Source organism: Mytilus californianus, unplaced genomic scaffold (assembly GCF_021869535.1).
Source record: "Mytilus californianus isolate M0D057914Y unplaced genomic scaffold, xbMytCali1.0.p SCAF_6, whole genome shotgun sequence".
In the NCBI taxonomy this organism is placed as follows: domain Eukaryota; kingdom Metazoa; phylum Mollusca; class Bivalvia; order Mytilida; family Mytilidae; genus Mytilus; species Mytilus californianus.
Window position 1 is genome coordinate 59979602 of NW_026262712.1, and position 15876 is coordinate 59995477.

Below are 15876 nucleotides of genomic sequence, written 5' to 3' on the forward strand. Positions count from 1 at the left end.
GCTCTTTGTATAATACAATACAATACCATTTTAGAAGTATACTGTAATACTCCAAACTCGGTTTAGCTAGTGCCCACTTTCAATCTATTTATGCTAGCAGTGAGCAGCAGAGACATTCAGTACCCACCCTTGTCATATACTATATACATCAACAAAAAAACATTTATATATATATTTTTCCACATAAAATAAAACAATTCTATGGTTAATGTAAACTGATTGCTTTCACAATATTCATAGTTACATCATTAGGAGAATATATCTCGAGTTAATCAAAAAACCTACGTTAAAACATAACTGTACTTCGGTAAATCATTATAAATGGTAAAAACCTCAAAAAAATTATAACTGGTCCCTCCTGAGAATCATGAACCCAAGCAAACTAAATGCAGGTTCTGTGACACAAATGTACAATATTATAACATGTTCAATATGAACACAAGGCTACCGATCTATATAACCCAAAAAGACATAAGTGTGATAATCATTCAGATTTTGTTCGTTTACTCAGAACTCATACCTTATGTATTTTATGTGTCCTATATCTGTCTTTATTGATTAAAAAATAACTCGACTTCTTCTGACAGAAGTATCTGCTCAAACAGTCTAACTGGTTGAATGTAGACTGTGAATTAAAAAAAAAATTATCTGTCCATCAATTAATGACATAAACACAACCACGTACAAATATTTATTAACAGACATAATATAAACAAATTGATATGTTGGTAAGTGTTAAAATAAGATGATGTGGTATGATTGATAATGAGACAATTCTCTACTAGAGAAGGAATACCGTAGAAGTTACAGACTATATTTCACCGTACACATACGTCCTTCAATAATGAGCAGTAGTTTCCCACCCTTGTTAAACCTCATGTAAAGATGATAAAATAAAGTTGACAAACAAAACGTTAGAGAATCGCATTAAATACAAAAGCAGTGAGACAGGATTTGTAGGCAGTTCAAGTGTCTACTGATATGCATGCACCACACATCACACATCATGCGAATGCACACTCAGTCAAAATGTCACAAATAGTAATAGGATGCAATCGTTGAAACTACATATGCACAAATTGTCTGGTATGAAAAGAACTAAGACTACGAACATCAGTTGATAGAGGATTGCTGCTCAAAAGGAAGCTATTAAACCAAGAGTTCCAAATGGTGAAGTTGAAATCATCCCTTCGTAAATTTTACAGACGCCATCACGAGTTGGTTGACCGTTATGGAATAACCGTTTGTAATGATATCGGATATGTTCATTATGTCGTAACTACAATACCCTTCCCTTTTCACGAATGTGACCTACCGAATTAGACTATTTACAGGATTTGCAACACGACGGGTGCCACATGTGGAGCAGGATCTGCTTACCCTTCCGGAGCACCTGAGATCACCCCCGGTTTTTGGTGGGGTTCGTGTTGCTTAGTCTTTAGTTTTCTATGTTGTGTCATCTGTACTATTATTTGTCTGTTTGTCTTTTTATATTTGGCCATGGCGTTGTCAGTTTGTTTTCGATCTATGAGTTTGACTATCCCTCTGGTATCTTTCGTCCCTCTTTTGATATATAGATATATCGCATTGCGAGGATACCCGTAAATTGCAGTCGTTCTTCCTGTAACTATGCCGAAGCAGTTTTTGTGTTAGGATCATATTTCTACCAATGACGTCCGCAAGTAGATGCAAGAGTTCAAACTTACCAATTAAGATGTGTAAGCGCCATATGACGAAACAAAGGGTATGTTACTGCTGAGAAATCAGAAGTTAACAATTGGAAAGTTTAATTATCATGCTTGATAGTTTGAAGTCGCACATCTGTATCCGTATCGACGAAAAGGCCATGATATGAAACAGACCTCTTATGTTCGGTTGTTTCCTCAATCTGAAGTTAACTTGGATATATTGAATTCAAGCACTCACTGGAATGAGGATCATTCAGTAACAAGACACAATCAATCTGAAAGTGAAATTAAAGAAATTTGTCAAAGGATTTCTTTTTATGGTTGTGAATACATTCTGTATTCTATGGATACAAAACAAGTCGGCCAGTAGGGGTGCACAACTAGTACCCATAAGTCCGGCATTTTTATGATATCATCTTTCAAATTGGTGTATTTTCTACGGGCATCATTGCGGTTTTTTCACAAAACAAGATTTTCCATGACCCAAAAACGAAGAATTTAAATTTAAGTTCTCGTTTTAGAAGAACAAGCTGTATTTAATGAGGCAATGGCATCCATCTTACACTTTAGCACGAGGAATAGTAGTGTGAAGTGTAGAAAAATCGAACGTTTTAATATTACTATTTGCTACTGTATAATACTTTCTACTTTTCTACCCTTTATACAAGTATTCCCTATTCATAGCATAAAGAGAAATTGACAGATTTGGTCTTACTGTTTTTCATATTTTGCGAAATTGAAATGGCATTTAGACGAATCTCGTTCAACAATGATGATTCCTTATGAAATATTATTCTTTTCGTATTATTTGAGTTTGTCCAATCTGAGAAACTACATTTTAGCCTTGCTCACATTTTTCAATCAATGTTATCATAAGAATTAACTGTGTTGGTACATCTCCCGCCAAACCATAGGTCCATGTTTAGTGCAAGAGTTATTGTCATGACAAAGTAGTTGTTTCTAAACTACGGATTTATGTCCTTGTGTGCTTACTGAAATATTGCTATCATAGAATGAAACTGGTTGTTATACGCAATTTATACTCATGCATATTTGTCAGTGTTATGAACGCGTGTTCGAGATACGTGAAATGTTGGTAATAACGGAAAATGACCCATTTGAATGACATTTGGTTTCTAATGTAAAAAAAAATTGGTAAGTTGAAATTTAACTGTCCCAGAGAACGGCTGTTTTCGTTCTCCTGACCTGTTCATTTCACGTGATGTTTTGTGAATATAGTAAGACCTTAAAGTTAAGCAGTTTTTGGCATTTATTGACACATCTTTCAGTGATATAAGTGTAAAAAGATGGTAAATTCCATTACATTTTTTACTTGACATTGGTGTTTTTGCAGTTAAACAGTTTTATCACAACACTGCCCTATATTGAGAATAGTACTATTGTTATTGAAGCATATGTTTATTGATATTTGTTATTGCTGTCTAAACACTGACATTATGCAAGTTCTTTTAGGTAATTTAGATTGACTGATTTCAGTTAACTTTGAACTTTTTGTAATTAATATATTCCGGCATAAAAAATATTTTAGTTAGAACTCTTTAGTTCAATGTGAAGCCTTTTTCTACAATTACGCTCGGTAGTTTACATTTTTACAATACATACAAAAGAATAGTCAACATAGATACAAATATCTTGTTTAACGGAGGGAAAAGTCGTGTTTTATAAAAAAATCTGATTCAAACAAAAAAATACTCGGTACCCAGCAAACACACAACATTTTAAAAACATTTTTTAAATGTCATATGGACGTCTCTCGCAAAATATTTCAATAAGATATGATTTAAACATAAACAAAAAGTTTATTTTATTGTTTTTGAAGTGTTTTATTTCTAACATTTAAGTAAAATGTTTTTAGAACATTAACAAAATATTATTTGCTAATATCTTTTATTCATGTTCTCAAACATTGTTCTAAAATATCCCGTAGATATTTTATAATATAAAAAAATAATATTTTCTTCAATTGGTATTTTATATTTTAACAACATTTAAAGTAAATATTTTCCAAATATCCAAAAAACATTCTGCAAATAAATGTTTTACAAAAAATATAGTTTTGCTATTTGCATAAAATGTTTTATAACGTAAAATTAAAATGTTTTACATAAAACATCTAAAAAATATCAGCTAAATGTTTTCTATAAAATATTCTGACATACACATTACTTAATAGTCTTACTGATATTTTATTCAACATTTTACGGATATAAAAATAACATTTTATTTAAACTTTATTCAAAACCCCGTTTTTTTTCAGGATAAGATATAATACTACATTTCATCAATATCATGACAAGCAAGATATTGTGGTTGAAATCCTTAATTGATATCTTGAAGATCCTTGAAGTCAGATTTTATTCCTTCTTATATTAAAATTCAAAAGAGTCAACATTAAATTAAGCAATAATGTATTAATAAACAATCACCTTATTTTAATGTTTATTCGTTTCGTTCGTGTATATTTTAGAAATTAAGAAATGAAAACTGTAACTGTACTAAGTTTAATTTTCGTATCGTTTATATGCCTTACGGAAAACCGACCTTTTCCGGAATCGACTTTTGTTTTATCACCGGAAATGATTTTGAAATTTGAATTTAGAAACGAAGACAGGATATCAACAAAGAGAGCCAAGAAAATTGTTTGTTACGCGATATAAACTCACTTGGTAAGAATGATTAATCTGTTAAGATGAAACTTGTGCATTCATTGTGTGTCTTCAATCATAATCGGAACCAAATTACATCTGTTTCTGGAGGTGCGGATCAAGGTTTTGAAAAAAGGGGGGCCCTGCCCAAGGCAAGCAAACGTTTGGAGTGATACTTGTAAATAGTCTATACATTTATCTAATAAGTAGCTCCATAAGGGGGTCGGGGCCCCTAAATCCGCCACTGTTCAAGCATCTACGTACACCAATTATGAATTTGTTCATTGATATAAAAAATTATAAGGATATGTGGCTTGTGTGTTTGATTGCCAATACACCTCATGGCTATTTGTCCGCCATTACTGGCCATGGACATCACAAAAGTTCCTGTAAAATGTTGACGTCATATTAGAAAATATTTGACACCACAATTGAAAGTAATACACCTTATCGCTATTTGTCCGCCATTACTGGACATCACACAACTGTCACAAGTTCCCTTAAAATTTTGACGTCATCATAAAAAATATCTGATGCCACAATGGAAAAGTGATTGTTGTTTGACGTCAAAATTTCAAGCAGGATAGATTCTCGGGTCAAGCGGGAATAGCGATAAGGTGTATTAATGTATGACGTATGCTGACGTAAAAAGTTCAAGCGGGACAGATTTCCAAATACTGAAATAGCGATAAGGTGTATGAGACAGCTATCCACCAGAATTTAAATGACTTGGATAAAAGAAATTATAGGTCACTGTTCGGCTTTCAAAACTGAGAAAATCAATGCAATATAGTCCACTTTGAAGCCTTGACAAACAAATATTAAATTTTTCTCAACACAATTGAAACAAAACAACTAACTGCCTACATTAAATACACATTATGAAAAAGAAATTTGACAGACTTAAACCAACAACAACTATTGCAATAAGCATGACTCAATACCTTGTTTCCGAGGCACACAAACAAGTTACAATAACACTAATATAAGCACCATTTGAATATGGAGATTTTTTTTTCTAATAAAATCAGTGTATGTATGTATTTGCAAAACAGTAAATTAAATTTCCCTTAACAGCTTAATGAACATTACAAAGACTATGTAAGACTTCAGTACAAGCAAGATAATATAAACATACAGAATTACTGTTATTCCATATTTAATTCAAATATTTAGCATAAACAATGCATTACATTCAAAATTTAGGGCATACAATACAGAAAAGATATCTGGATATTTAAATAAATTTTTTTTTTGTGACAAAATAGAAACAAGTTGTTTATTTAAATCTATCTTTTAGTCCAACATATTTGCTTTCTTTTGAAGTATTTCAAATACATGTACATATAAACAACTCATTTAATGACATCTGTGTGTTTCTCGGAAGTTAAGTTATATTATTATCATCATTGCGAAAACAATGCGTAACACTTCGATAAGTTATTATGTGCCTATAGTACACTTCTAGGACTGTATCATATGCCCTTAGATACAAATGACAAGTTTTAAACTATGTCACTCTACATAGTTTAACACTTAAAAAGGACAATAAGATGTTTAATGACATTATGTAGCAGGGCTTTAAAAGGCCCCTACATGATACAATGCATTTAATGAAAACTAAAAAAAAAACAAGAAAAACAACAGCCTGATTTATACAAAACAATAAAAGAAAAAAAATATGATAGACAACAATCAACGAGTATAATGAAATAAGACTCTTGACTTGACACATATCTAGTCTAAAGTTTTTTATGTGTTTTTTTTTAATAACTAAATGAAGTTCAGCGTGGCATATTGCTCTCTCTTAACACGGTCAGCCATTTATCGTCCCCTTCCGACAGACTATCATCGTTATTTGTTTCAAAACTTTAAAGGGGAGGGGATGTATATCCTTCAGGCAACGTGAATCGTTCTATTATAAAGGAATGTGCAAGAAGTTTATATATAAATGTAAGATTAATTTTTTTTCAGAAGCATGGCACAGCAAGAAAAAGATATAAGACACTACAAGACATTCCAAGTGATTTTGAATAAGACAATTTTTTGCGTTTTAGCGATATATATTCTACCATACATTTAATGTTTTTCTCACGTTTTTTTGTGATATTTTCATGACTTTAGACACAACATTTTAAAAACATTTTAAAGATGTTTTTGTGTTTGCTGGGTAGCTGATATCATAAAGATCCATGGGAACCAACTTTATATAAGGCAGACTACATTAAGAAAATAGAATTAAAAGAAGCTAGCATTGTCCTTCAACTTCACGTTCCGCTATATGTGCTCTTATTTAATAATTCAAAGGTTTGTGACTATATTAAACGCATCTATCACATCGAACTTGAAATACAGGATGCAACAGATACAGTTAAAACTGCCTTATATCTAAACTTACATCAATATATTTACAATGATGGTGGTCGAAAACGAAAACGAAACTTAACGATAAAAAACCAAAGGTTTCAAATTGTGAAATTTAAATCGAAAGTTGGTTGATTATAAAATATCTGCTTGACAGATAACGACGGATATGTTACAATTGTCGTAACCATGACGTTGTCTTCTTTTCCAGGAACGTGACATTACCGAATTAGACTTGTCACATGAGCATATGGAGCAGGGTAAGTTTACTTTTCCGGAGCACGTGAGATTACCTCCAGTTTTTGTAGTGGTTCTTGTTACTTAGTCTGCAGTTTTCCATTGTTTTTTGTATGCTGTTGGTTGTCTATTGGTCGTTTTCGTTTTGTAATGACGTTGTTACCTGTAATCAACTTATGACAAATGTATTAAACTAAGATTAAATATTCTTTTTGTAAACCCCGTCTCTTTATTGTACAAATACTTACAATTTGTTTGCCTATATTACAGTTTGATTTAAGAAATTTTGTCTATCACAACATTAATAGTTTAGTCATGAGCGATTTAAAGAATTCAACTTCTTCAGTTTACATTTTGAATTAAAGTGATTTATTCTTAAAAAACCATTTGCAATATATCTGACAAATTTTCCGATTTCCTGTTTTGGAGATTTTATGATAAAAATCTGACCTTTTGCTTTAAAATCTTTATTGTATTTGTGAACATTTGTCAGTTTTCTCATTCGGTTATGTTTCTGATATTTCACATAAATTTACACATGACAACATTTTCGATTTCCCTTTTTCGGGAATTTTATGATAAAAAGCTTACTTATGGCCTCAAAGTACTGATCTCTGGTCATGAAATTTGGACAGTTTCTTATCATTTCTGTGGTGTTGCAAATAGAGGTACATTGCAATAAAAGGTGTTACTTTGTTAATGACATGAATATCAAAATATCGAGGTTTTCGTTGAATTAAAAAAAAAAACATGATTTAACCAAACTCGATCATTATCATTATCGTTGTAGTCTTTTAGTGTTTCACATATGATGACATCCCGGACACAAACACACTCAAGTAGTTTCCGGTGTTATTTTATTGATTTGTAAGCTTTTTCTTAATAGATGATCTGGACTAACTGAAACACGCATATAAAAGTAGGTGATTTGGTATAATTATTTATATTTTTTTCATAAACTACACTTTCTTAGAATTCAGATACTAATAATTCAAAGACAGACATGTTATGTTATATTTGTATTTCTCTAACCATTAAGTTGTAAACTTTGATTTACCAATGCATCATTGAACAAAGACAATTTGGTTATTAAAACTTCTACAATACCTTCTAATTAAGAAAAGGCTTTAATTTTGAAAAGATATCAACCCTATAGTTTAAGTTAGAGACATAATGGATAGATTGAAAGAAGCAAAATTAATCGGCAAAATAAAATCTACAAATTAGTTAGCATAGCCGGAATCATCAGTTGACTTTTTATTTGAGTTATTGTCCGTAAAAGTCGATTTTTGTCCAGATGTTATGTTTTTGATTGAGACCTGAGTAGATAAAGAGAAACCAGATATATAAAAAATTCAGCAAAATATATTATCAACTTTCAAAATGACCAAAATTGTCAGTTGATTCCTTAAAGAAGATGAAGTATCATTTCTGACCAATTTAAGTGATTTAACGTTATTCCATGTATCTTTAAAAATATAATGAATAGTCTGAAACTTTGAACAGGAAATATGATCAAGCAACATTTTAAATGAATCAACATGAACGAATCGTCAATCGACTCTTTTCAAAATATTTTTTTCAAAACTTAGTGTCACTTCCGATTCAGGAAAGATGATCAGCAAGAAATGAGTTTGGTCCACATAGTTTCCATTCAATAGCAAATTCATATTGTATTGTATTAATTTTATAAAACAAAGTGCAAGATGAACGTGCCAATAATACACAGATTTTGATTTTTAGAAACAAACCATTTATAAGTTGTCATTAATAGGACGTCGTATCATTTTATTCAAATTAATGTTGAGGTAAAACATGTAAAAAATGGAGATATGATATATGAAATAATGCATACTGATGAGAGGACAATCAATGGTAAAAGAAACAACGCAAGAGGAGATATTTCAGATGGGTTTAGATTTGGTGTGTTGAAAAGAAGTCATTTCGGGAAAATGCATTAATCTTTTTTGAAACAGTCAGAAACGATTTTAATAAAACCAATTGCGTCTGGCTGTGCGTTTGATTTTTGTCCACGTTTATTTTTCTTACTACAATTATTAAGCATTTGAACATTTAAATTACGTAACCGACGTGAATGAAACGTGAACATTTTTGTATTAATTACACACATAGTTACTAGTGTGTTTTGTTCGAGCATCATGAACTTCGCCAAATGGATCTGATATGTTCGATTGTTGGTAATTATTCAACAAAATCAAGTCGACAACGTGTTAACGTGACTTTGATAAATACCTTCTTTTGTACTAAGTCAACATGGTTAGGAGCATTTTTATCTGATTCGTTGGTTCACAAGTGGTAAACGAATCAATATAACAGCATATTGGAACATCTCAGTCCACCTTGACCCAATAATCATACTCCGAGCCTACCAATTTTTGTTCCTATTCCTACATGCATATCATTTAAGCAAATTGAAGTACGGGCAATAAGGATTAAAATCGGTCTTATTTTCATAAAAGAACAAAGGAACTATGGAGTTTAATGTAACTCACTAAAATATTCATTCTTATGCACACGTAAAGAAAACAGTCATCTGTTGGACGAAAAGCACATTCACTGACGTCACAATAGAACCACGAAAATGACCATCATATTTTTAAAAATGGCATGGAAAACAATGTTATTAAAATTTCGTTTGGAAAAGTTGTTCAAGTAACAGTTGTAGTAAAAAGATAGGTCGAAAGAAAGGAAATGAAGTTCTTTTTCGTTAGTTTTCTTAGTGGGAATTATTATGCAATAACTTTTAAAAAAGAAAAAACAAACACGACCATACACCTCAAGCGGTGGAAACGTAAACGGAGTCCGATAAGCAAAATCTGAAAATATAATTAAAAGAAAATATATATATGTATTGTGTACGTATATCAATTCATAAAATTAAGGTAATGACGAGCGCATTCACCATAAGAGCAAATAGAAATCTTTGTATTTCACAAGGGACTCTTTGAAGTTCGTTGAGTTAACAAATGTCATGAATATTTCAGCTGTTTGTCTGTAGTTTTGTTTGTTGATAATATTGAGCATTTATTTCTATCATTGACCTTTTTACAGTAAGCATCTAAAATTATTTGTTTTGATGCAAAATATTAAATATCATTTTTTTTTAAACAGAAAATAAATTGTCATCGTTATGATAAAATTTTGGTCTCTTTGGAGCAAACCAGCGATTTTGCCAAAATAAATTGCTATCTTTACGAACATATTTTGGTCTCTAGGGAGCAATTACAATGATTTTGCTAGGAAAATTAAATAAATGTGTTACACTTTAACAGGCAGATATGCCTCGTAAAACATGTTGAAAATGAAATATAAATATACTAAAGATATAAATTTAATATATTTATTAAGTTTATCGCACCTATTATACTAGTTGCTAGGCAACAATTTATACGCGTAATTTCTAAAATATCACCAAATACCTGTGGTATAGAGTTACAACATGACAAGTAAATATAAATTTGATGGGGCCAAACACAGCCCTTTTAATGCTTTTTTTACACTTTTTGTCCGCTTCTCTGCACTACGAGCCTTTGATCTGGTGATGATTTACTCTTTTAAATTTAATTCATGTAGAAAATAACATAAATTGCTTAGTTTGAAATTATTTTTATTGTAGAAATATGGCAACCAAATATTGCGAACCGTGCACGTGGTAGGAATCCTACAGCATTCAGATGGTGTTCCGAATGTGAAGAAGCGCTGTGTTCCGAATGTACAGAGGCTCATAGATTTCAAAAAATTACTCGAAATCATCATTTGGTAGAGATAAGTAAAATACCGGAAAGAATTAATATATCCTATAATTGCCCAAAGCATCAACATTTACCTTTCGACTATTTCTGTGTCGATCATGATGTAATATGTTGTAAGGAATGTCTGTCCCAAAATCATCGAGCATGTAAAAACGTCACATTCATTGAACGAGCATCAAAGAATTCTAAACAGTCGCAGTCGTTTATTGATTCAGAAAAACAGCTGGGCTTTATTTCAGAAGCTTTGAAAAATTTGAACAAGAGTTGCAAGGAAAATGATAGTCGAATACACCAACAAGAAACCAACATTCGGAAACAAATAGCGACAGTAAAAGAGCATATCATCAAACTTTTGGAATCTTTAGAGCAATCGCTTCTAACACAACTAACTGAAATGAAAAACAAAAACTTAAACAGGTTAAAACGACAGGAGAAAGATATAGTTGACTTGATTACATCTTCAAAAGCTGAAAAGGAGGCAATGGAATTTGTAAAAAATGACGGTTCTGATAAACAAACGTTTCTTTCAATTCATTTATCCAAACCAGTTTTAGATGAAATTGAAAACAAGGTTAAGCAGCTAAGTGATTCGTTTGTAGAGACCAGTCTTATATTCGTCAAAAGCGTCCTTAAGGAACAAATAACAGATCTCGGATCAATACAATTAAAGGAAACCCCCTGTTCTTTTTCATTTGTCCCGTACAAGCTGTGCCAGTCACAGGTTCCGGTCGTTCCTAAGTGCCAGACCACCACCTTCACTCATCTATACGACATCGACATGGAAGGGATAATCATGATAGGAGTATCTGGTATCACTATATTAGACGATAAAAGATTGGTTTTCTGTGATGTAATTACAAGCAAAGTACATGTTTGTGATGAAAATGATGTATATCAATACTCAATCCGCTCTCCGTATGCACCATGGGATATAGCAGCAGTACCAGGAACAACAACGGCTGTTATGTCTTCCAGAAATGAACCGTACATACAGTTCATAGATTTAAAAAGACGTAGAATTTTAAAGCAGATAGAAGTGCATCAAAGTGGAGGTTATGGTATTGCTGCAACAAAAGATTACATATTTGTAGGTACTGAAAAAGAGATACAGGTCCTAAACAGGAGTGGAAACTTAAAAAGATCAATCCGTTTAAAGCACGGACAGGGTCCTATTGGAAATATTTCCATTGGTCTAAATGGGAACATATATTATTCAAACAACGATGAAGTATATTGCTCTACATTAGATGGAGATTTGGTTTTTTCCTATTCGTCACCTCGCCTTCGTGGACCACGTAAAATACATGATGCTGGAAACGTGTACATCTTAGGACTTTGTTCACAAAATATACATCAAATTACATCTACTGGAAGTTTTGTAGACGTATTACTGGAAGACAATATGTCCGAACCTTTTGGTCTTTGTTTCAGTTAAGACTTTTCTAAGGTTTACATTGCAAACAGAAGTGGTAAAACAATGTCAGTGTTCAAGATAAATCAGTAACTTTTTTTTTCCTCAAAACCAATATTATTTTGAATAAATAGTACACAATCACAACAAAACCGTGACAGTAAAAATAAACTTTTAAATAATTCATATGTTTTATTAGCAGTTTGCCATTTCTTTATAACATGCAAACATATAGAAAAGGTTACCTTTTCATTGAACGTTGAACTGTGGTAGATTTGCAGCAAACGTAAATGTATTAGATGAAATCTTAAAATGTTTAGGGAATTTTTCGAATACTGTTTAAGTGATTAGCTTGCACATATATATATTCAATTGATGAGCTTTCAGAAATAGTACAATATTAACAGCCTTTCGAAGTAACCGATTAAATGTATTTCACGCCTGTCCCAAGATGTATCAATTGCTACATTTGATATACATCTAATATTCTCATTAAACGTTGAATGCAAGATACCTTAGATGTACATATGATTCTGGAATTCTGAATGGCTGATAGCTTGATGAATTGACGTTGAATAACAGGATTAAACAAGTCGGAATTTATCCACCAAGACTACTATCGATTTAGTTGTATGTAAATGTATCAGATGAAAGCTTAAAATGTTCAGGGAATTTTTCAAATACGGTTTGAAAGGGATTAGATTGCATATATATATATATATTCAATTGATGAGCTTTTAGAACATGTACAATAGCAATATCTGCCGAAAGAGCCTGTTCCAACATCTTATAACTTGTAAAAAAAGTGCATGTTGATTATTCCAGATTCCATTTATTAAGGATATAAAGTTTTTTGTTTATGAAATATCAAACTATAATTGAACTTAGAGGGAAAGAACACAAAACATTTATGAGTTAGTGTATCTTTCGGAGGTCGATTGTAATTTACGTATTTACTACAAGGTTCTTGTAGTTTCATTAGAGTAAAAAAAGTGTTGATCGTGAACACATTTGTTATATGTCGTATTGAATTCCTTAGAGGAAATCTATTAACAAGGAAAGAGATCCGATAAAGTTCCAAGGGATTTAATTCTTGGCGTGACGTTATGATTAAAATTCTATAAAATGCTACTTTCGTCTGGACGACATGCGTGTTGTAGTTTTCCGTAATAAACAAAAATTCGCTTGAACGATATTTCGTGTAAACGATGCCAACATTAATGTTTCTCATACAAGCTAATATCTATGCCATTAATTAGTAAATTTAATTCTCACATTCGGAATGAGAAGTACACGATGCAAAACTGCAAATTATTTGGCCCTGATCATTGATATTGCTCTTACTCTTTGGTTTATACAAAAAATATATTAACTAACAAAATTAAGCTGTAAGGAAAACATTTTGATTTTAATTGAAACTTTTACACCCCTCCTTTTTGTCCCCTAAAAAATACTAGTCATTACAAGGAGAAATGATGGCAATATAATAGTATAAAACAAACTGAGGTTGAGCCAGTTTTCCGTAAATTTATTTCACACTGAAGGCCTTTTTTAAAAAGCATTTGAATCTGTATAAAAATTCACATCATTACAGCTTTACTTTAAGGTTTCTATAAAATTACGTGATATATCTTAACGTGTATTTTACAGATTTCAAATTGTTAAAGTGGCTTCCTTTAGATTTTTTTAAAAGAGGAATATAAAGACATAAAACTAAAACCAAAGTTAAACGAGTAGGGTAAGTAACATGTCCCGTCTTTAAGATTGAAATTGAAACATTTTTGCTAAATAAAAAAAATATGAATAATTTCAAAATCATTGTAAAGTTTTCTTCCGCTGTATATTTATATATTTCACCCGAATAAGTTTGATTTTATGGGTATGTGTAATTCTTGAAAAAAAATATATTAGTAAAAAGATGTTTTTGAGTATGTCAATGAAACAGCAGTCCCCCAACCAAAACAAATAAAAAACCTTCTAGAGGTAAACATATGGTCTTAAACAATACATGAGTGTGTACACAGTACCTGTATGTCTAAATTTACCGCGTGGGTATAAAAATTAAGCCGTAAAGAAATCCCAGATTCGGAACTAACTACCCGAAACGTTGCTCACTGGAACATGAACACTATTATAGTTATACAGCTAAAGCACTCGACTCTATATATACTATGCGGCGGGGTTAAACATGTTTTGTGAGATCTCAACCCTCCCCTTTACCTCTAGCCAATGTAGAATAAAGAAACACATAGCAATACGCACAGTAAAACTCAGTTCAAAAGAAGTTCGAGTCCGATGTCAGAATAGGTAACAAAAGAAACTAAGCAAAATGACAATGATACATTTCGATATCACAAACTAGTCAAAACATTTACTAAATTTTATCATCGGTATAAGGACATCATTCGTAAATATAGCTCAACATGCAGACTTCTTATACGTTCAGGTATTTTACATCCAATTTTTTATGGAAATATTCCTTATAAAGCACAAAAATGTCAGTATTCACCTCTGAAGCTAACAAAACCTTTAAATAGACTTATTAAGAAGGGATATAGTTATGATACTGTTGTCAGGTCATTATAGATTGCATATTTTGGCGTTAATATTGATTCACTTATAGGGTCTTTGCATCGGCACTAAACACATTTATTTAAAAACCAGTTGTTGGCATGTCACGGGTTATGTTCTTCTCATATATGTTATGATGGTATGATACTAAACCCCTAACGGGAAGGATTGTGCCTGATATTCATATGATGGAGACATAATCTTTCAATCAGTTTAATTGAAGTCTGGATCTGGCATGTCAGTTAACTGCTAGTAGTCTGTTGTTATTTATGTATGATTGTCATTTTGTTTATTTTCTTTGGTTACATCTTCTGACATCAGACTCGGACTTCTCTTGAACTGAATTTTAATGTGCGTATTGTTATGCGTTTGCTTTTCTACATTGGCTAGAGGTATAGGAGGAGGGTTGAGATCTCATAAACATGTTTAACCCCGCCGCATGTTTGCGCCTGTCCCAAGTCAGGAACCTCTAGCCTTTGTTAGTCTTGTATTATTTTTAATTTTAGTTTCTTGTGTACAATTTGGAGTTTAGTATGGCGTTCATTATCACTGAACTAGTATATATATTTGTTTAGGGGCCAGCTGAAGGACGCCTCCGGGTGCGGGAATTTCTCGCTGCATTGAAGACCTGTTGGTGACCTTCTGCTGTTGTCTGTTCTATGGTCGGGTTGTTGTCTCTTTGACACATTCCCCATTTCCATTCTCAATTTTATAAATGAACAAAGGACTACTAACAGTTACTGACATGCCAGCTCCAGACCTCAATTAAACTGATTGAAAGATTACGTCTTCATCATATGAAAATCAAGTACAATCCCTCCCGTTAGGGGTTTAGTGTCATACCATCATAAAATATATGAGAAGAACATAACCCGTATCATGCCAATAACTGGTTTTAGATTAAATGTGTTTATTTCCGATGCATGGAACCTATGTGTGAATCAATATTAATACCAAAATATGCAATCCTTAATGACTTGACAACAGTATCGTAACTATATCCTTTCCGAATAAATCTGTTTAAAGGTTTGGTTAGCTTTTGATGTGAATGCCGACATTTTTGTGCTTTGTGAAGAATATTACCATAAAATATTGGATGTGAAATACCCGAAACGTATAAGATGTCTGCATGTTGATTTATATTTACGAATGATGTCCTTGTACCG

The 15876-nt window shown here is 32.0% G+C and overlaps 1 protein-coding gene across 1 annotated transcript; it reads left to right on the top strand.

The window, feature by feature from the left end:
• Window positions 1–7835: 7835 nt before the first annotated feature.
• On the top strand, window positions 7836–12321 carry LOC127705455 (uncharacterized). Its single transcript, XM_052209779.1, has 2 exons — window positions 7836–7874; window positions 10593–12321. Exon 2 carries the CDS (start codon window positions 11123–11125, stop codon window positions 12161–12163), a length of 1041 nt encoding a protein of 346 aa, XP_052065739.1. The 5' UTR covers window positions 7836–7874; window positions 10593–11122; the 3' UTR covers window positions 12164–12321.
• The last annotated feature ends 3555 nt before the right edge of the window (window positions 12322–15876 follow it).

Bases quoted from the DNA above. Each gene is read 5' to 3' on its own strand.
- LOC127705455 (XM_052209779.1), top strand. From the start codon at position 11,123: ATGAAAAACAAAAACTTAAACAGGTTAAAACGACAGGAGAAAGATATA.